This window comes from Salmo salar, chromosome 18, assembly GCF_965601325.2.
Source record: "Salmo salar chromosome 18, fSalSal1, whole genome shotgun sequence".
Lineage (NCBI taxonomy): Eukaryota > Metazoa > Chordata > Actinopteri > Salmoniformes > Salmonidae > Salmo > Salmo salar.
The window spans coordinates 15,656,124-15,679,978 of record NC_138308.1 but is presented as its reverse complement, the minus strand read 5'-3'; the positions used below and the strand labels follow the sequence as shown (position 1 = coordinate 15,679,978).

General features: G+C 44.9%; 1 protein-coding gene across 7 annotated transcripts in view; it reads left to right on the top strand.

Moving 5' to 3' along the window:
• The window catches only part of LOC106576680 (Golgi-specific brefeldin A-resistance guanine nucleotide exchange factor 1), a 74,171-nt gene that overhangs the window by 39,610 nt on the left and 10,706 nt on the right, over positions 1-23,855 (top strand). For 3 of the 7 annotated variants that reach the window (XM_014153976.3, XM_014153979.3, XM_014153975.3), the window contains exons 5-33: positions 2,414-2,532; positions 2,842-2,950; positions 3,366-3,426; positions 6,554-6,608; positions 7,034-7,114; positions 8,552-8,699; positions 9,250-9,458; positions 9,573-9,753; positions 11,829-12,040; positions 12,133-12,231; positions 12,347-12,541; positions 12,774-12,969; positions 13,112-13,252; positions 13,373-13,461; positions 13,598-13,800; positions 15,920-16,043; positions 17,112-17,237; positions 18,652-18,734; positions 18,930-19,166; positions 19,297-19,390; positions 19,478-19,654; positions 19,894-19,958; positions 20,158-20,281; positions 20,506-20,577; positions 20,704-20,798; positions 21,015-21,168; positions 22,626-22,851; positions 23,071-23,228; positions 23,445-23,691. In XM_014153976.3, coding sequence (XP_014009451.3) covers positions 2,414-2,532; positions 2,842-2,950; positions 3,366-3,426; positions 6,554-6,608; positions 7,034-7,114; positions 8,552-8,699; positions 9,250-9,458; positions 9,573-9,753; positions 11,829-12,040; positions 12,133-12,231; positions 12,347-12,541; positions 12,774-12,969; positions 13,112-13,252; positions 13,373-13,461; positions 13,598-13,800; positions 15,920-16,043; positions 17,112-17,237; positions 18,652-18,734; positions 18,930-19,166; positions 19,297-19,390; positions 19,478-19,654; positions 19,894-19,958; positions 20,158-20,281; positions 20,506-20,577; positions 20,704-20,798; positions 21,015-21,168; positions 22,626-22,851; positions 23,071-23,228; positions 23,445-23,691 — 4,080 coding nt within the window. The remainder of the gene's footprint in view (positions 1-2,413; positions 2,533-2,841; positions 2,951-3,365; positions 3,427-6,553; positions 6,609-7,033; positions 7,115-8,551; positions 8,700-9,249; positions 9,459-9,572; positions 9,754-11,828; positions 12,041-12,132; positions 12,232-12,346; positions 12,542-12,773; positions 12,970-13,111; positions 13,253-13,372; positions 13,462-13,597; positions 13,801-15,919; positions 16,044-17,111; positions 17,238-18,651; positions 18,735-18,929; positions 19,167-19,296; positions 19,391-19,477; positions 19,655-19,893; positions 19,959-20,157; positions 20,282-20,505; positions 20,578-20,703; positions 20,799-21,014; positions 21,169-22,625; positions 22,852-23,070; positions 23,229-23,444; positions 23,692-23,855) is intronic. The other 4 variants (XM_014153983.3, XM_014153982.3, XM_014153978.3 and 1 more) reach the window with 3 other exon arrangements.

Sequence of the window (23,855 nt, the reverse complement as noted above, 5' to 3'; positions counted from 1 at the left end):
GTGCTGGCCTAAGCCCCTCCACTGACAGACATCCCGATCCCCACCCGTCTCTTCTCCTCTCCTCAACCACATCCCTCAGAGCCCAGCTCCACTCAGCCTGCCGAAAGCAGCCATGGCCACAACTGCCTTATAGGGCTCATAGGACGGCTCCACTGAGCATTTGCCACCACTACCCGCTTAGAAGAGGCGTAAAATATCACACTGGTTTTCTAATGAGTGTTTTACATCAAAAAAGGCATTTTATAGAACTCCAAATTTGTTTCACCTAAAGGCCAGTAAAGTAAACTTTGAATGCAGCGAAACTATTATTGCAACATTTGGCGTTCTTATAGAGGTATTTTATTAAAATGTTACCTGGGCTGTCTGACAATGGGTTGTAGTGGCTTTCAGAAGGGGAACAAGTGAGCAAACCTGACTTCACTTAGACCAGGGGATAGCACCAGTCCTTTTGTTGGGTTTGAGGAGATGTATTGGTCATTGTACAGTATGTGGAGTTTTTATGTGTGTGGCATTCTGAAAGCCACTCTCCTCTCACTCGACAGCATTTCCAGTCAGCCTTTCCAGCCCCCCCTACAACCACACACACACACAGCCAGTCTCTGGTGTTATTTTAACAATGGTCCGTCCCTTCTTAGGCCGTCCTCTGGAGACTCTGCCAAGAGGGATTAGTATTTTATATCACTTCTGACATTCTGCTGGATAGCCTGTGGCTCCAGTTTCTGTGGTGGGATGAGACGTTTTCAGGGCAACTTCCACGGTTGTTGTTGCCCTTGTCTCTTGAGGGACGTTAGCATGACTTGGTTTCAGTCTAACCGCGTTTCGGCGTCCGCCCAACTCGGTGACTTGTATCATTCACTCAAGTTTTCTCAAAGCGTCGACAAACGCTCCAAGACTTTAAACACACACATTTGTTAAGCATCTCAACTGGGAAGTCACTTCTCCCTCTTCATTTTGCTAATGACAGCGATTATCGACGGTCAGGCTAAACCCCTCCCCGGCCTAAACCACTCCTATTGTTTCTATCAATAGATGGAATGTTGTGTGGCGTCATGGCTCTACCTGGAAAAGCTTTCACTTATTATCCCACTCCTTCACCTAGTATGCTCTGCACTTATTAGGCCTAGTTAATGAAATGCTCCTTTTAAGAGCGATGGGGAAAGAAAAACATGCTGGCTCCAGGCTGCTATCTGGCTCCGGTTGGGTTTCAAAACACTGGCTCCTGTTGCCTAGACAGCCAATTGGCCAGCACTGCCCACAAAAGGCCACATCTGGTGATTAGATCTCCAGGCTTTGAAGGACCTTCGGGATGGACCAGCTAGATTTGTGTGTGTGTGTGTGTGTGTGTGTGTGTGTGTGTGTGTGTGTGTGTGTGTGTGTGTGTGTGTGTGTGTGAGACCATCAGATGTGTAAGACTTATTGGATCCAGTCTTGCAGTGCTATCACTTGTCAGAAAACCTGCGTTCTCGCTGCATTATCTGTTTGACAGCAGCTGTCTCTGCATCAAACATGCATTCACGTAATGATGCACTCCTAGATTTGTTTAGTTTCCCCTCTTGCCTTAGAATGGTATTTTACTTGGCTTTTTAGCCATTTAATTGATTCAATTGCTTCAATTGACAAAAATGTGTCCTCTCTGATCATATTGGAGGATTTGTGGTTTACTTGGTCTGGAAAACAATTTCTGGCTCAGATTTCGTGAATATCAAACGTTTCACAGGTTGGCTTGTTGCACATTGCTAACATCTGTTAAGAGGGTAATCTCAATGTGCATTCCTTTCAATAATACTGTCCTCGACCTGCCTTCTTTGAACTGGCCACCTACTGCAACTTTCCCCTTGTCCGTTCTATCTTGTTTTGAAGGACAATGCTTTTTTTATTTCATTTTTATTTAACCTTTATTTAACTAGGAAAGTCAGTTAAGAACAAATTCTTATTTACAATGATGGGGAACAGTGGGTTAACTGCCTTGTTCAGGGGCAGAACGACAGATTTTTACCTTGTCAGCTCGGGGAATCGATCCAGCAACCTTTCGGTTACTGGCCCAACACTCTAACCACTAGGCTACCTGCTATCCATATTTGAACAGTGTAATGTGCCTCTCACAGCTTCATTTTATTTAATTGGGCAAGTCAGTTAAGAACAAATTCTTATTTACAATGACTGCCTACAATGACTGCCTACACCGGCCAAACCCGGACAACGCTGCGTGCCGCCCTATGGGGCTCCCAATCACGGCCGGTTGTGATACAACCTGGATTGGTTTCAGATGAATTTGTCACTTTAATTCAGCTAAAGTGTTGAGGGGAACTTGGCAGCTTGAATGAGCAGTGTATGAAAGAAGCTGTTTTAGAAAATGTCTGCGGAAAAAGACGATGACGATGACAGCGGACTTCTTGTTGTCTGTCCTATGCAGATGCTAACCATGAGGCGGCAGCAGAGGCCATTGAGAACATGGCAGACGCCGTCACACACGCCAGATTCGTAGGGACGGACCCCGCCAGCGATGAAGTGGTGCTCATGAAAATCCTACAGGTAATCTTCTAGCTAAAATCTTTCAGCTAATGGTGCACCAGAAAATTATTAATCAAATGTGTTTATTTCAAACAAGCCCAAGGGCTGCATATCAAATGTCACCCTGTTTACAGTAGTACTCTGTCATAGTATGACACTTCACTATATGGGGGATGTGTTGTCATTTGAAATTTTATACAAGTGTCCTACGTGCATGAATACCCTGGCTGGATTCCCTTTGAGGTGTAACATTTACTTTACGATACCTCGTAAAAGAACTGAGATGACCACTCAATGTTACACACACACACACTGCGTCTGCCGTGACAGGTCCTGAGGACCTTGCTGCTCACGCCCGTCGGTGCCCACCTGACCAACGAGTCTGTGTGCGAGATCATGCAGTCGTGTTTCCGCATCTGTTTCGAGGTGCGCCTCAGCGGTGAGTTGTGTCTCTAATTCTCCCAGGGATTGATAGACTTCTAGTCCACATGCTTTGTTAGAAAGAAACTCTAAGCTGTATTTTATGAAGCTTTTCCAGGGGAAAAATATCAGGAACTCGTAGATATGAACCTGATTTGCACGTTTAGCTTCCATGGCCTCCGGGGTTCTCCATCACACCAGCCTAACAATATGTTGAGTTCTACCGCTCAACTCCAACTCTCACCCCCTCCAGGCCTTCTGCCCTTAGTTCACTAACACCCCTTACCCCTCCCCCCAGTCCCTGAGATGTGCATTAACAGAACACCCTCCTAATCCTGGCCAAACACATACAGACAGGAGGTCCCAGCCTGGCCTCTCTCCTCTTGTCCTCTGGGCTCTAATGGCACCTGCCCTGTTTGTTTTGCCCTCCACAGAGCTCCTGAGGAAATCAGCCGAACACACACTGGTAGACATGGTGCAGCTGCTGTTCTCCAGGTAAACGGGGTGGGGTTGGGTGTGTGTGTGACAAGCTCAATCCCCCCCCCCCCCCCCACCATACACTGTGACTGGAAACCTTCAGGAAATTAACTTCCAGTTTGTCTATAGAGACCCATTTCTATTAGGTTATTGGATTAGAGCACCTACCCAGAAACCACTGGGAGGCAAAGGTGTAGGGTTCGGGTTACTTCACTGTGTTCTGTTTAAATTGCAAATCTGTTTAATTATACAAGTATGGGACACTTTCATTTGAAGATAATTTAGTAAACTTAAACTACATATGAAAGTCCCTGCCCTCGTTATAAGACCTGCGAACCAACGTTTTTGTAAACAACATTGGTAAACTGTGGTGTAGTGGTACCTAGAGAAGTCGGTATACTCTAACTTTGCCACAAAATTTCCAAACCGCCTGCCCGGCAAAGGAAGGGGATTTTAAAAAAAAAGCTTTCCTATAGATTTATCAGGTTGTCACTCTCATAATCTAACTTTTTTTTAATAAAAATATATATTTTAAATAAGTTTCTACCACAATTCTTAAACCACATCAGGAGACACTTTTTTAGGTACTGTACAATATCCTATTGCAGAGTTTGCAAAACAAATGCCCTCTCGATTGATGCAAATCATCACTAGCATTTTGACAGGCTAGGCTTACTTCAGTCAACATTTTAATTGGGAAGGTTTTTTGGGAAATCCCTTAGACATGTTCATTCAAACAGCCCATGATGACTGACATGCACATCGCAAAGATTCAACCAAGACTTCGTACCAAACTTTTTCAGTACCTTGTTTGCATACCCATTGTTGCCTTAGTTACCATTTACTGGTAGATATAAGTTGAAACGTCTTTCCTACCTACCGGCTACCAATGTCGTTCATCTGTGAGCTGCTCAATGCAACAACCAGTTGAGAGCTGCGTGCTCTCTTGCTGCCCACAGATGATATTCCGCTGAAACTAGGCTACCGTTATGTGTGCAGCACATTCATATATTTCAAGTGCTTTGTGTTGGCTACTTTGTGGATGATTTCTCTATTGTACTAAATAATTGATAAGCGTATTCCTCCACTGTGATAAGCATCAGTGGGGATTAAGAAGTGAGTATACGCAATGCCCACTGGAAGAAAGTGGGTATACGTCATATACCTGTGTATACCCTCCACTACACCACTGATGTTAAAGCAACAATGGTCATCATTCAATATTTTTTTTATACTAAAGTTGGTTTACCATCAACTGGTGATGGTGTATAATGCTTTGGAAGCCTCAATAGGTATTATCGTTAAATATGTTAACGTCCTCAGCAACACTTTGCATCTTAATTTGCCTCTGCATTCAGAGGTCACTGGTTCACTAATGCAATAACATGCTTTTTCTACCGGCATTTAGCATAGGGTGGCTCCACATCGCTTCCCCACCTCCTCTCCCAGAGGCCCGTACATTAGACTTCCAGTCACATCGTCTCACAGACGAGGGGATAAGCCTGCAGAGCGCCAGACTATATGATCTGCATATAGATGAAGAGGAGCGGCTCCCCCATAAACACACACACGTAGAATTAGCATGGCCATTAATCCTGCCAGAAATGATCTGAAAATAATCCGGAATAGAGTCGTCTCATTCTCTAAATGTATTAGGCCCCCCTGCCACCGCGAGAACAAACAGAGCTCAAAATAAAGGCACGGTGTAATTCTGTCTTGGAGGCGCGTGGACGTCAGGCGAGGCTATTTGATGCAGGATTTGTTAAAAAACGTGGTGTTGTCTTTCACAATAGAGCCAGTTGATATCACCAAGTCACCGTCAGCACGTTCTTAGTCCATTTGTGTCAGTGCTGGGAGTTGTGTTATGCCCTGTAGCAGCTTGTTATCATATTTCTTACGGCACTGTGTTGGTTGTTGGATATTCAAATAGACTGCAACGGCTGTCATTATTTTCTAAGGAGGCATCTGTGTCCGTGGTTAAAAAAAAAGTAGGCCTATTACTGCCCTTTTCCCAGCATGCAAGTACCTTGAGGATGCCTATAACACCACGCCCTCATTTGTCGGTGTCTTTATTGGCTGACCAGCCCCCCCTCCCCTCTTGTCCACAGCTCGTCCATAATAAAGATGTGAGCGCCTTGGGCAGCCCCCCCCCCCAGGCTGGGCGTAATGAGCAGCGGATCTCATCGAGTGCTCACGAGGAGGCTTAGATCGCCTGCTGAAAGTATTAGGGATGTTAATCTGTTGGACCCACAGATCATCCAATAATCGAGCTTGCAAGACAAGACTATTAACGCGGGAGTTAACGTCAGGGGCCTGTCTCTCTGTGTGTGTGTGTGTGTGTGTGAGACAGCCAGTGACATCTCATTCGCCGTAAAGCCCAAGAGTCCACAGAGCACAAGGCTCTCAGACAATGTGTGATGCGTTAGAGAACATTACGCTGCACAGCTCATCTCATCAAGCCACTGAGAAGCTCATCTGGGTCCGGGAATGAATGCCCTCCGAGACAGATTGCTTCTGTCAGCCTAGTACCTCATAAGAATTTCTCTCTCTCTCTCTGTTTATGATTATTTTCATGGAAGTTTGGTTAGTTAAAAAAATAACTTTTGTTAAGCAATTGTCAACTTGTACACCAGCTGTTTCTCTTCTTCTGTCTGCAAGCCTTTGAGAGATTTCATATTATTTCAGCTAAGATTACCAACAAATGTACAGGTTCTTTGTCCCTGCATGGATATTGAGGTTACACAATAGATTTTTTTCAGTGTGGTATATAAGAACATTCAGAGTAGTCTCCATGTTAGTCTAAACGGTGTTATGCAAGTAGCTACTTCCCTTGGCGTCACAAAGTTTGCTAGGGCTCAAAACCATCTGTGCTCTCACCCTGCATATTCAGTGTGCAGGTTGAAATGAAAATGACTCATCTTTAAATATTTTCTGCAAATGGGCAAACTGCTTTATTGGTGTGGATATCAGGTTTCCTGTCGCCTCGGTGGCTGATGAATGAATTACCTTGAATTGACGGTAGAGGTTGAGAAGGCACAGGGGCTCAACACAGAGGGAGGAAAGAATAGGATAATTGATCACATAGCTACATTAATGTAGCTGTATTTGTCAGACAATTGACATCTATTTTCCATTTTTCTTCCAGACTACCCCAATTTAAAGAGGAGGCCAAAAGTTTTGTGGGTGCTAACATGAAGAAGGTAAACTCAAATTAGGCCTAGATGTTGAATGTGCCTCTACTCTCTGGCTATGACTAATTTGCTTGCAATCCCCCCCTCCCTTTGTCTCCCCCTTGTTCCTGTCATCCCCATGGTGCTGTGAATAATCATTGTACTCTGCAGGGATGGCCACCGCAACAAACCCTCTATTGGTTCTGAAACTAGAGTGCATGAAGTATCCAACAGGGAAGAAATTAAACCTTTTTTACTGGGTCTCTACTCCCTCACAGCTAAATACAGGATACCCCAAATGCCCTTCCCTCCTCCCTCTGCTTCCACCCATCAAGATGGCGTTCTTTCCCAATATCACCTCTGTCTCATCGGATGCTGCCTTTAAAAAAAAAGATTTTGATTTTCTTTGAGTTCCTCCTTTCAAACTGCTCATTTGCCTGTGTTCCCTCCCACAGATCCCATCCTGTATCCTGGACACACAGGATCTTATTTGTGCAGAACAGCCTATAAACACCAATCAGAGGGGCTTAGAGAGGGTACTTGATAAAGACACAACTTTCAATTGGCTTTCGCTAGTGCATTGAAATGGGCCAGGATAGCATGGCTTTCTGGAGTGAATGCATGAAGGTGCATTTGAGGGATATTTCAGCATTTTCTTAGGACTTTGGTTTCAAGGAATTTCATATTTCCATAAAGCATATTTTAAATCCATTTATTCAAATAGTTTTTCCCACTTAACAACTTAATTCAACTTAATTTAATGGAAAATAAATGTTGGCTAATAGTTTCAGGCTGTACGACAAAATAAGTTACTTCATTTTTCTTTTCTTTTTTTTATGTGGTCATACCCATTTTTGTATATTTGCATCGTGTAGTTTAGATTGGACATTTCACTGACATTTCTGGTTTTAGCCTCATACCACAAAAAAACTCCACATAAGTGACTTTGTTTCACAATCATACCCCATCAAACCTAGACTCCAAATGGACAAATCGTACAAATAAAAATAGTAATGGGCTTGAAGCAGTTCCGATATGAAGCCTGCCATTCTGTCTGATTGCCTGACCTTAACCGTTTTGTCTGCTCATTCTTGAACATCTTCGTATGGAGCCTGCGTCCCCTCCCTCCTGACCCACCACCCCTTCCCCAAACAAACCCATCCCTGGCGAGTTTGCATGGTGCTCTGTTCCATGCATCACTGACTGAGTCTCTTGTCTGTGTGCTGGTGCTAAAATGTCGTCCATCACTAATCACGGGCACCTGCCCCCTTCTCTCCTGAGGCTTACAATATCTTGTGGAAAAACAAACGAGTGCAGGTAAGGAGACTCTGGTGCCTCAGTTGGAGAATGACCTTCCCTACTTCCTATCCACCCTGCCCCTCCTCCCTTCTTATTCAGAACCCATTTGCCACCCCCTTTGGAAGATTCATACACAATGCGATGGGGGCCAAAATGTTTAAAATATTTGTCTACCATATTGGACATGCATCTAATGGTAGATGTATTGATTTTGTTAGATGTGTAGAGTACACAAACAAAGCCATGCCGTGGGGTTAGTCTGTAGAATGAAACAGATCTTACTGCGTGCATTTTTTTGATGGTTGCTTGAATTTGTTTCTTGTGATTGTCACTTTTTGTTGTATAGTCTTTTAATTCACCCTCATAGGTATATTGTATCTTGCCATTGGGGATACTTCTATGCAGTCTCAACATTTGCTAAACAGAATGAAGCATGTGGCTGCATTTTTGTGTACGGTAACTGTCTTGTGTTTTCAGATGTCTGTCTGTTACTTTCTGTTTTAAGACGGTCACTGTCCAAGTGTGTAAATGATCCAGAAGGATCCTATTGCTTTTAAAAGTCCAACCTGATGCAATACCCTCATCTGTACAATGTGATATTACAACACCCCCTGCCAAGCGCATAGCCAGCGGTTGTGTGTGAATGTATACTGAGTGTGTTCTACTGGTTCCAGCTGAAGATGCGTGCTGGTGGGATGAGCGAGTCATCAAAGTGGAAGAAGCAGAAGCGCTTGCCCCGGCCCCCCCATCACATGGTACGAAGCGCCTCGGGTGGATTGGAGCAGGCCCCTCCCGCCACCCTTAGCAACAACAACCTCACTGGTGAGACACCATTTTCTAAAGAGCTTAGCTTTTAAAAAAAAACAAACATTTTTAATCAGAGTTCAGAACATCTTTCACATTTTATTGGTTTTTCAGACTGAGTTAGAAACCAGGTCGTGGGGATAGACATAGGAGGTGGTACATTAAGGAAGGATAGTCTGCCGAGCAGAGGCTTGAACCCCCGTCGCCGTGGGGGCATAAGTGGTCAGAGGTCAGGACTCCAGCACTTCTATGATCTTTTTAAATGAACTTTTCATCTATTACTGCTACCACGTTGCGGTAACCGGAAGACGGACCATTGACCGACGATCTCAATGCATCTCACATCAATAACAAACGCTTCGTTAGTAATGAGCAAATGCCTCTCATCTAATCATATTTGGTCCAAGGGGGCTTCATTTTATGTCTATCAAATTTAAACATCATAGATATATCAACGTTTATACTGTCGGGCACTCTAAAGTGGAAAAAAATTATATTGTGAATACGTCTATAGAGGTGGTCACAAAACATCTGATGTAGCTAACCATGGTCGACGTGTGTCTACCAGGTGGTGTCCTTTTCATCGAGCAGGTTAGTTTGTCTGTCCCAGACAGCATGGCCTCTTCCATGTCTAGCCCCACAGACAGCGGCCTGGACACTTGCTCCAAGGCCACCTCCAGAGAGGACCTGACAGACCTGGACCAGAGCAGCTCTGTCGCCACCACCCCAGGCACAGCAACTAGCCCTTCCACAGAGCCTGGACGCCTGGATGCTCAGGTGGGGTGGGGGTGGCACTGGAAGCAGCTATGTTGTCTGTCATTTTGTGCATATTTTAATTATATCTGGTGGAGCTCATCAATGTTCATACTCTGTTTCTGTTTCCCCTGCCAGTCTGAGGGGAGGCAGGTGGATCGTGCCCAGTCAGCTTCGGTGGAGTCCATCCCTGAGGTCCTGGAGGACAGAGACTCTGTGACGGAGCAGTCAGACTCAGCCTCAATACACGACATGGATTACGTCAACCCCCGAGGAGTCCGCTTCACACCACAGCAAACACAGAGAGACGGTGAGGATGGTGAGCCCTCTTACCTCCACTACCAACCTGCATTCAGTTTGGGTTTCACCGTGCCTCAACCTGTTCCATTTTATATCTCGCCCTCTGTCTCACCTTGTCTCATGTCTGTTCATATGTCTCTCAACACGTCTCACCCCATGTCTCAACCTACAGTAATTTCGGAAAGTATTCAGATCCCTTGACTTTTTCCACATTTTGTTACGTTACAGCCTTATTCTAAAATGGATTAAATGTTTTTTTTCCCCCCTAATCAATCTCACATAATACACCATAATGACAAAGCAAAAACTGATTTTAATACATTTTTGCAAATTGATGAAAAAATATAGTAGTATTCAAACCCTTTACTCAGTACTTTGTTGAAGCACTTTTGCCAGCGATTTAAATGCTCGAGCCTTCTTAGGTACGACGCTACAAGCTTGGCACACCTGTATTTGGGGAGTTTCTCCCATTCTTCTCTGCAGATCCACTCAAGCTCTGTCAGGTTGGGGCGCGTCGCGGCACAGCTATTTTCAGGTCTCTCCAGAGATGTTCGATCGGGTTCAAGTCCGGGCTCTGGCTGGGCCACTCAGGGACATTCAGAAACTTGTCACGAAGCTCCTCCTGTGTTGTCTTGGCTGTGTGCTTTGGTCATTGTCCTGTTAAAAGGTGAACATTCACCCCAATCTGAAATCTTGAGTGCTCTGGAGCAGGTTTTCATCAAGGATCTCTCTGTACTTGGATCCGTTCATCTTTCCCTCGATCCTGACTAGTCTCCCCGTCCCTGCCGCTGAAAAACATCCCCACAGCATGTTGCTGCCACCACTAAACTTCACCGTAGGGATGGTGCCAGGGTTCTTCCAGACGTGACGCTTGGCATTCAGGCCAAAGAGTTCAATCATGGTTTCATCACACCAGAAAATCTTGTTTCTCATGGTCTGATAGTCCTTTCGGTGCTTTTTTACAAACTCCAAGCGGGCTGTCATGTGCCTTTTACTGAGTGGCGGCTTCCGTCTGGCCACTCTACCATAAAGGCCTGATTGGTAGAATGCTGCAGAGATGATTGTCCTTCTGGAAGGTTCTCCCATCTCCACAGAGTAACTCTGGAGCTCTGTCAGAGTGACCATCGGGTTCTTGGTCACCTCCCTGACCAAGGTCCTTCCTCCCCCGATTGCTCAGTTTGGCCGGGCGGCCAGCTTAAGGAAGAGTCTTGGTGGTTCTAAATTTATTCCATTTAAGAATGATGGAGGCCACTGTGTTCTTGGGGACATTCAATGCTCCAGAAATGTTTTGGTACCCTTCCCAGATCAGTGCCTCGACGCAATCCTGTCTCTGAGCTCTACGGACAATTCCTTCAACCTCATGGCTTGGTTTTCTGACATGCACTGTCACCTGTGGGACCTTTATATAGACAGGTGTGTGCCTTTCCAAATCATGTCCAATCAATTGAATTTACCATCAATGGAAACAAGATGCACCTGAGCTCAATTTCGAGCCTCATAGCAAAGGGTCTGTAATTTGTAATTTGCAAAAATGTCTAAAAACCTGTTTTCGCTTTGTCATTATTGGGTATTGTGTGTAGATTTGTATTTATTTAATCCATTTTAGAATACAGCTGTAACATAACAAAATGTGGAAAAGTCAAGGGGTCTGAATACTTTCCGAATGCACTGTATGTCCCACAACTTGTCTCTGCTTGAGTCTCCTTCAGTCTTACCCATGTCTTATTTTTTATCTCATGTCTACGGTTGCATAATTCAGGTAACTGTCCCAATATTCCCCGGTTTTCCAGAAATCCTGGTTGGAAGATTCCTCAAATTACGAGGGAATAAGCAGGATATCTAGGATTCTGGAAAACCATGGAATTTGGGGGAAATTACCAACATTTTGCAACTCTACTTGTGTTTCACGCCACCAGAGGGTTATACTACAAAGCAGAATCAAGGCGTTGCCTAAATATTGTGAAATATACATATTGTGAAAAAATCTCATTGACTCAACAACCTAAAACATAAGTTTATCGACGTTAGCTGACTAACTCATGCATCCTGCTTTGTCAATCATTTCCTGTTTTGTGTTTCTTCCTAACTTCCCAGGTGCGGCTCTCATCCCCTACGGTCTGCCCTGTCTGCGGGAGCTCTTCCGCTTCCTCATCTCGCTGACTAACCCCCATGACCGCCACAACACGGATGCCATGATGCACATGGGCCTGCAGCTGCTGACTGTGGCTCTGGAAGCAGCCCACATTGCCCCCTACCAGTCACTGCTGGGTCTGGTCAAAGACGAGCTCTGCAGACACCTCTTCCAGGTACTGTACACCCCAGGCTTATTCAGGAGGGGGAACTTGACCCTTCAATTGTGTCTTCTACACAATATGACAAAACATGTTTCCTTTTTCAGTTGCTCAATGTGGACCGTATGAACCTGTGCACCGCCTCCATCCGAGCATGCTTCTTGCTCTTTGAGAGCATGCGAGGACATTTGAAATTTCAGCTTGAGGTATTTGGAGTGTTTCTTTTCTTTTGTTTTCAACATTGTCACACAATTTTTTGACACAACCGCACGAGTCGTTGTAAAACAACCAACTAAACCGAATGACCTGGGTTGTGTGCAGATGTATCTGAAGAGGCTGATGGACATCATCACGTCAGAGAACATGAAGATGCCTTATGAGATGAAGGAGATGGCCCTGGAGGCCCTGGTGCAGCTCTGGAGGATCCCCAGCTTCGTCACCGAGCTCTACATCAACCACGACTGTGACTTCTACTGCTCAAACCTGTTTGAAGACCTCACCAAGCTGCTCTCCAAGGTGGGAACTGGGGCGCCAGCTCTTTGGCCACTCTCACTCCAGAGAGCTTAGGTTTTTATTGACTTTCTAAAATCTGCATTAGAAGAGTGTCTACTGTCCTGTTCAGTCAGGGCTTAATACTTTTATTTATTTCAATTTGATGCATGTCGCCACGCTCCACGCTTTACACTTTCAGGGGAACATTGTTCTCTTTTGTTGACCTATGGTGTGTTTGTATCATTTTGTCTTGCAGAATGCCTTCCCTGTGTCCGGACAGCTCTACACAACTCACCTCCTCTCACTAGAGGCCCTACTGACTGTTATTGACAGCACAGAGGCCCACTGCCAGGCTAAGGTGCTCAACAGCACAGCTCAGCAGGACCAATCAGCAGAAATTATGTTGGCGGAACGTGAGGGCTCAACCAATGACCGTGGAGACACAACCACAGGTATGCAGATTTCTATCATACATTTGATGTACTTTCTGTTTTGATAGTCTCATACTATAATGGGCTTTGTCCAACATTGACTACAGTTGTATCAGATGTGTATAGAGGGGTAGTCATGAATATATTTGTCATGTGGTTGTAGAAGCAGGCAGGCAGGTGAACAGTGCCAATGGTCAGAATGTTCCAGAGGCTGACAGCGTGCCCCTTCCACCTACCAGCGGGCACCTAATGGCAGAGAAGATGAGACTGGGCAGACAAGACCAGGAGGAGACAGAACCATCTGGTAGGTTTGGTTTTACTAACCAGTGGTCAGGTCTCCTCGAGGACTGGGTTAGCATTCCGGTCTATAGCCATGAATGAAATTGAATTAAAAGTGAAAATTGTCTTTTTTTATTTTTGTTAGCTGAGAAGAAAGAACCGACAAAGCCTCAACGCTTCTCGTCTTGTTTACCTGATTCTCAAGAGCTGTTGGACATCAGAAATAAAAAGAAGGTAAGTTTTATGATTTTGTTGTATATATTCAACCAGTCGAACACATACTGTAAACGCTGACTTTTACATGAATCATGCATTGATGCCAATGGCGTTTGTCTCTCTGAAGTGATGGTATTTATTTGTATGATTACAGCTGCTGAACAGCGGTACAGAGCAGTTCAACCAGAAGCCTAAGAAAGGCATCCAGTTCCTGCAGGAGAAGGGTCTCCTCAGCAGCCCCATGGACAACAACGAGGTGGCCCAGTGGCTCCGGGAGAACCCCCGCCTCGACAAGAAGCAGATCGGAGAGTTCATCAGTGACCGCAAGCACATGGAGCTACTGGACAGCTTCGTCAAGTACGAGTCTTATTGTTACCCGGCAGCGTGCTGTACAACCAGTTGGTTTTAAAAGAAGACCTTTTCTGGATCTTCTCCTTCATTTAATTGTACTGAAGCTTGGTTTTGTCAGTCACTAGTGAAGCAATGAATAATGAAGCAGTGAAGTTTATTTATTTGAACCCTAGGAGTTGATTTACACAACTGTATACACTGAGTATACAAAACATTAAGAACACCATTACATAGACTGACCAGGTGAATCCAGGTGAAAGCTATGATCCCATATTGATGTCACTTGTTAAATCCACTTCAATCAGTGTAGATGAAGTGGAGGAGATGGGTTAAAGAAGGATTTTTAAGTCTTGAGACATGGATTGTGTATGTGTGCCATTCAGAGTGTGAATGGGCAAGAAAACATATTTAAGTGCCTTTGAATGGGGTATGGTAGTAGGTGCCAGGCACACCGGTTTGAGTGTGTTCCTAATGTTTGGTATACTCAATGTATGTATAGTTGTATAAAATAAAGACCTGACAGGAAATTGAAGAATATATATACTTCAAAATATACAGTACCAGTCAGAAGTTTGGACACACCTACTCATTCAAGGGTTTTTCTATATTTTTACTATTTTCTGCATTTCAAAACTATGAAATAACACACATGTAGTAACCAAAAAAAGTGTTAAACAAATCTAAATATATTTTAGATTTTAGATTCTTCAAAGTAGCCACCTTTTGCCTTGACAGCTTTGCACACTCTTGGCATTCTCTCAACCAGCTTCATGAGGAATGCTTTTCCAACAGTCTTGAAGGAGTTCCCACATATGCTGAGCACTTGTTAGCTGCGTTTCCTTCACTCTGCGGTCCAACTCATACCAAACCATCTCAATTGGGTTGAGGTCTGGTGATTGTGGAGGTCAGGTCACCTGATGCAGCACTCTATCACTCTCCTCCTTGGTCAAATAGCCCTTACACAGCCCCTGGAAGTGTGTTTAGGGTCATTGTCCTGTTGAAAAACAAAACAAATGATAGTCCCACTAAGCGCAAACCAGATGGGATGGCGTATCGTTGCAGAATGCTGTGGTAGCCATGCTGGTTAAGTGTGCCTTGAATTCTAAATAAATCAGACAGTGTCGCCAGCAAACCACCATCACACCACCACCTCCATGCTTCACGGTGGGAACCACACATACGGAGATCATTCGTTCACCTACTCTGCGTCTCACAAAGACACGGCTGTTGGAACCAAAAATCTCAAATTTGGAGTCATCAGACCAAAGGAGTCATCAAAGACCTAATGTCCATTGCTTGTGTTTCTTGGCCCAAGCAAATCTCTTATTATTATTATTGGTGTCCTTTTAGTAGTGGTTTCTTTGCAGCAATTTGACCATGAAGGCCTGATTTCACGCAGTCTCTGAACAGTTGATGTTGATGTCTGTTACTTGAACTGTGTGAAGCATTTATTTGGGCTGCAATCTGATGTGCAGTTAACTCTGAACTGATCCTCTGCAGCAGAGGTAACTCTAGGTCTTCCTTTCCTGTGGCGGTCCTCATGAAAGCCAGTTTCATCATATCGCTTGATGGTTTTTGCGACTGCACTTGAAGAAACTTTCAAAGTTCTTGACATTTTCAGAATTGACTGACCTTAATGTCTTAAAGTATTGATGGACTGTCATTTCTCTTATTTGAGCTGTTCTTGCCATAATATGGACTTGGTCTTTTACCAAATAGGGCTATCTTCTGTATACCACCCTCCTACCTTGTCACAACACAACTGATTGGCTCAAACGCATTAAGAAGGAAATAAATTCCACAAATGAACTTTTAACAAGGCACACCTGTTAATTGAAATGCATTCCAGGTGACTACAGTACATCATGAAGCTGGTTGAGAGAATGCCAAGTGTGCAAAGCTGTCATCAAGGCAATGGGTGGCTGCTTGGAGGAATATAAAATATATTTTGATTTGTTTAACACTTTGTTTGGTTACTACATGATTCCGTAAGTGTTATTTCATAGTTTTGATGTCTTCACTATTAAAATAAAAAATTAAAATCTTGAATGAGTAGGTGTCCAAACTTTTGACTGGTACGCTACATATTTGTGCTTTACACTCATTCTCCCATTCCCACGCGCAGCACGTTCACTTTCCAAGGACTGCGTATTGACGAGGCGCTGCGTCTGTATCTCGAGGCCTTCAGACTGCCAGGAGAGGCTCCGGTCATCCATCGACTTTTGGAAACCTTCACAGACACCTGGCATGTAAGTCAGCTGCGCACACACACACACACACACACACACACACACAGGGCACCCGGAGGGACTCACACACTTCTTCCATTACCGCATGGCAAGGCAATCCTTGCCACCAACTGTCCCTATCCTTGTCACCAACTGTCCTTATCATCAGGTAATTACGTCCAGTGGAACGCCGACCCAGATCTGAATCAAGGACAGGGACTTTAATCACTGAAGTAATTAAGGGATAGTCAAATGTAGCAGTGCCAATGGCAAGGTTGGCATAACAGAGCTGGCCTGTTGATCAAAGGCAGGGGGACAAACCAATGGGGCCACTGGCTGCTCCTTAAAATAACCGGAGAGGGTCGTCCTCGTGACCTGGAAAGTATTCCTAGTAATGTCTTTTCATAGTCTCTCTCCGTACACAATCGCCTTGAATGACTTTACAGATATTCTTAATACACACTTGTCTTCTTCCACTATTGAGCAGTCATACGTCGTGACTGCACTTTCAGCAGCACAAATATATACTGAACAAAAATCGAAATGAAACAATTTCAACAATTTTACTGAGTTACAGTTTATATAAGGTAATAGGTCAATTATAATAATTTCATTAGGCCCTAATCTATGGATTTCACTTGACTGGGCAGCGACGCAGCCATGGGTGGGCCTTGGAGGGCATAGGCCCACCCACTGGGGAGCCAGGCCCAGCCAATCAGAATACGTTTTTCCCCACAAAAGGGTTTTATTACAGACAAATACTCCTCAGTTTCATCAGCTGTCCAGGTGACTGGACTCAGATGATCCCAGGTGAAGAAGCCCGGATGTGGAGGTCCTGAGCTGGCGTGGTTACACGCGGTTGTGAGGCCCGTTGGGATCTTTTATTTCACCTCATGAAACATGGGACCAACACTTTACATGTTGCGTTTATATTTTTGTTCAGTGTAGATATTTGAACGTTATGCCGAAGGTAGTTATATTATAGTGTGCATCTGGAACTATTCCTGAAATAGTGCCTGCAACTCAGCTGTTGATGTATATATGGATGGGCAGAGGGTTATTTTAGTGTGTGTTCCTCTGTGTGTGTAGAAAGTGAACGGCTCTCCCTTCATGACCAACGACGCGGGCTTCGCCCTGGCCTACGCTGTCATCATGCTCAACACGGACCAGCACAACAACAACGTGCGCAAGCAGAACATCCCCATGACTGTTGAGGTAAACGCGCACAATTTATTTCCCATGAAGACGCATCACCATTTTTTTTTATGTTTCAAAGATTTATTTGTATTGAAGTAAAATGGAAAATAAACTAAATTCCTAAGTATAGTAAGTTTTCTACTACTTCTACAAATAGTCTTAGAAATGCACTCATCAACCACATGTGTTAGATCTGATTTCAATCACTTCTTATGAACACTTTTGTGCCAGGCAGTGATAGGTTTTGCCAGAGACCCTGTTAAGACCCTTTTAGACACCCTACATTAGTATGTTGTACTGGTTCTTTCAGACCCTCTGATGGTCTGAAAGACCTCCTGTAACAGCTGTGCCCAGTGGTGGTCTGTGGGATGAGATCATCTTGGTTAGTCATGTGAACAGGCGGCAGGGGTGGGAGAAGTGAGCGAGGAGCGGACGGGGGGGGGGGGGTGCGTCCTCTGCTGTCCTGGCTCCCTCTCTCTGTGTGAGTGACAGCGCCTGAAGACTAAACACAAGTCCCATGGGCAGGGTTCTAAAGAGAGCGCGGGTGGGCCACAAACACACACACACACTTTTGTTTGAAGTATTCCAAGTTGCCATTATGGAATTCTAAGCTGCAATGAGAGCAACTGATTTGTTTTACCTTATATTTTTCTAGAGGGCAATGAAATTCCTACTGTTCAATTTGCTGACTGTTTACGGCACAGTATATAATTACAGATTAAAGTCCTTACGATGGGATGTCGCCAAGTGTCATACAAATGCCATGATATGATATTATGTGGGATAAAATGGACCCGGGGCATCATGGCAAGAGTACAATTCAGAGCAATAGAATATCAGCTACCGCATAGCACATTGTAGCTCCCCAACAAATCCATAAGTGTGGAACAGCTCTGCTCTCTGGATGTCAGTCCTATGATGACTTGGCAGGCAACAAGGCCAGCTGCTTTGTGTCTGTGGCGGCTATTATTACCGTCGTCTGCTCCGCTCTGGGGTGGAGGGGGACTGGTATGACAAACACAACCCTGAGCCCATGGCCCCTGAGCCCTCATTGTGTTCATTTCTCTCTGTCCATCCCACTGCAAAGCATCTCGTGTTTCCCCTCTGTTTTTTACCTGCCATCAGCCAAAGCACGCAGCCGAGCAGGAGCCTTGACTCGATCCGTCAACACACGGCGGATCTGTTTATTTGCTGTGGCTCTTGGCCTCGATCCTGGTTGTCTAACATCACACCTAACCGTATTAAGTGACACATACGTTGGTAAAGCTCCTTGGCCCCCCACCCCCTTAATTGTTGGATGCTCAATTAGCAAGCGCATTGCATGCCTAAGGGTTGGATGCCAGAGCCAGGCCAGCTGGCAGAGCTCCGCAATGATTGACATGTTGATGGTGCCCTGATTCAGTATTAATGCCCCCCCCCCCCCTTCATGTAGCAATTCAAGAAGAATCTGAAGGGTGTGAATGGAAATACAGACTTCGATCAGGATATGCTGGAGGACATCTACAATGCAATCAAGTAAGCCATAGTCTTATGTAGAAATGTTTGTGACGTGTACACACACACACACACACGATGAGGTAAATCTAATTTCAAGAGGATATATTTGCATCAGCGTTTGAGCTTTGACGTTAAGTTATGTCAAACAACTCACCCCATATGATCAAGGTCGTTTTAGCGTTCACACACTCCATGGTATTCTCTGTCCTGTAGGAATGACGAGATCGTGATGCCAGACGAGCAGTCAGGCCTGGTGAAAGAGAATTATGTGTGGAGCGTGTTGCTCCACCGGGGGGCCACCTCCGAGGGGGTCTTCCTCCACGTGCCCGCCGGCAGCTACGACCACGACCTGTTCACCATGACCTGGGGGCCCACCATCGCCGCCCTCTCCTACGTCTTCGACAAGAGCCTGGATGACGCCATCATCCAGAAGGCCATCGCTGGCTTCCGGTACACTAGGCGTCCCCAGGGGTTTCTGGACCCAGCACTGTGGTTCTGAGGAGATGCTGACGAAGCATATATTGGGGAAAGCAACGAGAGCGAGTCGTGATGATAATCTGCTTGTCTCTCTCCTTTTTAGGAAATGTGCCATGATATCAGCTCATTATGGATTCAGTGACGTGTTTGATAATTTGATCATCTCCCTCTGCAAGTTTACAACGCTCAGCAGCGAGGTAAGTGCTTCATTTCAAATGTGGGAACCTTTTGCATCACACCTACTGGAGTTTTCTAACATGTTCCACTGTGTGTGTTCAATACAGTCGGCGGAGAACCTGCCCACAGTGTTTGGGAGTAACGGGAAGGCCCAGGTAGCTGCTAAGACCGTGTTCCACCTGGCCCACCGGCACGGTGACATCCTGAGGGAGGGCTGGAAGAACATCATGGACTCAATGCTGCAGCTGTTCAGAGCTGAGCTGCTGCCCAAGGCCATGGTGGAGGTCAGAACTGTTTCTTTATAACTAGCAATGGTCATGGACAGGCATAACCTTTTTTTTTTTATGGTCCGGGGAAAACAAATGGCCTCAATCATGTTTTGAGTACCTGTGGAACATGGAAACCTTCCATTCATTTTGCTGGGTGAAATGGGTATTTTTGAATTTGGGTGTTATACTGCCACCTGCTGGTATAAAACCAGAAATCATTTCCTTGTGGCGTTTGTTTGCTTATGTCCATACAGGTGGAGGATTTTGTTGAGCCAAATGGAAAGATTTCACTTCAAAGAGAAGAGACGCCTTCAAATCGGTAAGTCACCTCACAATCCTGTCACACAATCTGTTACGCTCAAATAGCAGGCTGAGATCTTTCACTTGTGAAACCTCTGAGTTTTTCAGACATTTTAAACCCAGTTCCAGTAATATTGTGAAATGGGTGGCTATCATTAAGCATGAAATGTGTTTTAAGAGTTTGACATCTCCTCTCTATCTTCCTCTCTCTCTCTCAGGGGCGAGTCTGCGGTGCTGAGCTTTGTGAACTGGCTGACTCTGAGTGGAGCGGAGCAGTCTGGTCTACGTGGGCCCTCTACTGAGAACCAGGAGGCCAAGCAGGCAGCAATGCTCTGTATCAAGGTACCAGAACTACACCAATCATCCCTCATCCCACTGCTTTGTCTCTGCCACACTCATTCAAATTGCCTCTGGTGACCAGTATACTTACTGTACGTTCTAGTTCAACTGTATGGGTTCATATAGTGCGTTTTCAATTTTTTTTTTATTATTAATACATTTTTGTGGCTTTTTGTATACACGGTCAGTCTGCTATATTGATTTGTTACCTGTCACTCCCGCGCCAGCAATGTGACCCAGAGAAGCTGATCACAGAGAGTAAATTCCTGCAGCTGGAGTCTCTACAGGAGCTGATGAAGGTAATCATAAGAGTCCAGGCAAATATTGTCCATCTTAACATGTGATTGGCTGAATATGAATTTCTGAGATGCAGGAAGTATAGAATGTTCTGGTGTTGTTTACTAAGAGCTGTTTCTTGTGGACAGGCTCTGATCTCAGTCACACCTGATGAGGAGACGTATGATGAGGAGGACGCGGCTTTCTGCCTGGAGATGCTGCTACGCATCGTCATGGAGAACAGGTACAGCAAGGAAACGGTGCGGTGTTTGCTTTGAGTCGGGGACCTTGTGATCGCGCGTTTTATGTTTTGTCCCAAGTCCAGTAGGAATTACATCAGTCAAATCAGCTGTTTAAACATCAGGCTTTGTTATGCTATTGAGTCCTTATATGTGTGTGTGTGTGTGTGTGTGTGTGTGTGTGTGTGTGTGTTTGTGTGTGTGTGTGTGTGTGTGTTTAGGGACCGCGTGTCATGTGTATGGCAGACGGTGCGGGACCACCTGTGCCACTTGTGTGTCCAGGCTACAGAGAGCTGCTTCTTGGTGGAGAGGGCCGTGGTGGGCCTCATCAGACTGGCTATCCGCCTGCTGCGCAGAGAGGACATCAGCTCACAGGTACACACACACACACACACACACACACACACACACACACACACACACACACACACACACACACACACACGAGAGCGGAAACCAAGCTATCTAGGCGTGCATCATTGCATTAATGCATGTTTAGTGCTGTCAAACAGATAATGCAGAGATGACGCAGGTTTTCTGACAAGTGATAGCACTGAGTGATTGGATGATTGGACTGTTGATCCAATGGGATTTACATTTGATGGTCACACACACATACACACGCTGCTTGTTAGGTCAGTGTCCTTTAGCCATTGTAATCGGTCTTATCTGGCCTGAGCTTAACAACAATCATAAAAGAGGCTTAAATTAGTTGTATAACAAGTACAAAAAGGATGTTTCATGCTATCATACTGGTATCAGATGTTTAATTTGTTCTGGCTTAAAGGCACAGGATGAACTACCTATCAGTATTCTTAGTCTGTGTTGATCAGTGGGACAATTTAATTAGCCAAGTTTTTACTGATCTAATCTTTTTTCCAAGAGGGACCTGCTTTCTTGGTGACCTGGCCTGTTACCTAAATAGCGTTTATTATGTGACTGTCCTATTGACCTTGAACTATTATATCATTACAGTTGGGTTCTACTTTATAACCCATTGGGAAACCAAACAAGTCCCTAGTGAACACTTTCATATGTATTTATGAATTGATTGTGAAGGAGTTAAAAGATCCAAGTTATGTAAAGGAGGTTTACATGTTTGTTGTAAAAACCCTACTGTTTTGAGAGTGATTGTTATTAACCATGGGGGGGGGCAGAAACTTTTCTTTTTTTTTAAAGCTTAATTTATTTATTTTTTGTCTTATTTACGGAGTTATCTGCTGTTTTGCAAAAAGTGTCTTGTGATAGAGTTGCATCTACTGTTTTGCAAAAAAAGTGTTTAGCATTTGCATTGGTGTAAAACCAATGACAAATGACTGTTGTGCAAAAAAGGTTATAGTTTTGGCCACGCGGATCCCAGTTTAGCTCACATGGATCTGTTTCCTTCACTGTGTTTAAGAAATCGAGGAAAACTGTAAATGGAGCATCAACTTTTGGTCCCATTTCTTCTATAAGGTCTTTAATTGGCTTTCAATCTGATCTCTAACCCAGATGGACGTTGTTACAGCCAACTAATAATGTTTTCTTCTTCCTGTTCTGTGAACTGTGGCGATCAGGGCAAACATCTTATGTTGCAGGGACTTGAATCCACAACGTGCTTGTCACAAATCCCATATTTGTTTTTCTAATCTTTTCCTTTCAATTGTGCAGTGAGACCAAGAACTGTGAGACCTAGCGCAGTATATACATTGAACTGTATTAGGAATTGTGAGCCGAATGTCGGGAACGTACTTCAATTCCCTAATCAGTGAGATCGAGGTCACCGGCAGTTCAAGCAATTGGTCTTATACAACATCGGCGTCCACTTAACCCCTCTGCCACCCTATCTCTAGGTGCTGCTGTCCCTGCGTCTCCTGCTGATGATGAAACCACACGTCCTGGCCCGGGTTAGCCGGGAGGTGGCCTACGGCCTCCATGAGCTGCTCAAGACCAACGCTGCCAACATCCACTGCACAGACGACTGGTTCACCCTCTTCTCCCTAATCGAGTGCATCGGGGCCGGGATCAAACCGCCCGCCTCCTTCCAGGTCACCTCCACCAGTCCCGACATCGACACAGGTCAGCCTCTTACATGTACAGCATCACGTGGAATGGTAGCCTACTTTGTTGGCCTTAGCAGCGGAGAAACCATATGATCACCTAGTTTACGGTCAATTGCAGTGACTTTACACAAACAGCTCGGCTGTTATATTACAAGGCACACGTCCACACTGTTAGTGGCGTGTTTTGATGCCTGGTAAAAAAAATATCTATGTCCTGTTTCCACCTTGGTTCCAGGTGCCCAGTCAGACAGTGAGCTGTCGTCCCACCACCACAGCGAGGTGAGTCTGGACCGGGGCTACACCTCCGACTCTGAGGTCTACACGGAGCATGGAAAGTCCAGGATGCCCCGCTCTGTCACTGACGTGGACGTGGCCAGCAGCGGATGGCTGGTGGTAAGAGCCAACACACACTCACTTCACCTGCTTACACTTTTCTTTCGAGTGCTCAGATGATCAACTCCAGAGATCTTCATAGCGTTAATACTATTTTACACTGTTTATTGTGGAACGCCCCACTGTAATAGTAAAGCTAAGCTTGTTATTTTGTCATATCAATGTCAGTCAATGCCTCAACATACGGCACATCTCACACAGTGTTTATATTGGCAGGTTGGTAAAGATGACCTGGACATCAACAAGGTACCGGCCTCTGGCTCCAAGCCCCTGCTCAACCCTCTAGTGAACCAGTACAGCCTGACCCTGGGCCAAGACATGGGCTTCCACGACACCAAGTCCCTCATCAAGTGTGTGGAGTCCCTCTCCTTCATAGTACGCGATGCTGCACATGTCACCCCTGAAAACTTTGAGCTGTGTGTCAAGGCCATCCGGGTGTTTGTGGAGGCCAGCCTTAACGGAGGTACGACTTCCTCTTTCATCACTTCATGTTGACTGACAAATCAATTCCTATTTGAGGTTAATTTTATATTCAGTCTTTTTCCAAAGTGTTTCTTGAAATCTTCCAACAATGAATTCGGCATTTTATTTGCTTTTACATCAATGCTGATTTCCAAGCTAACACAT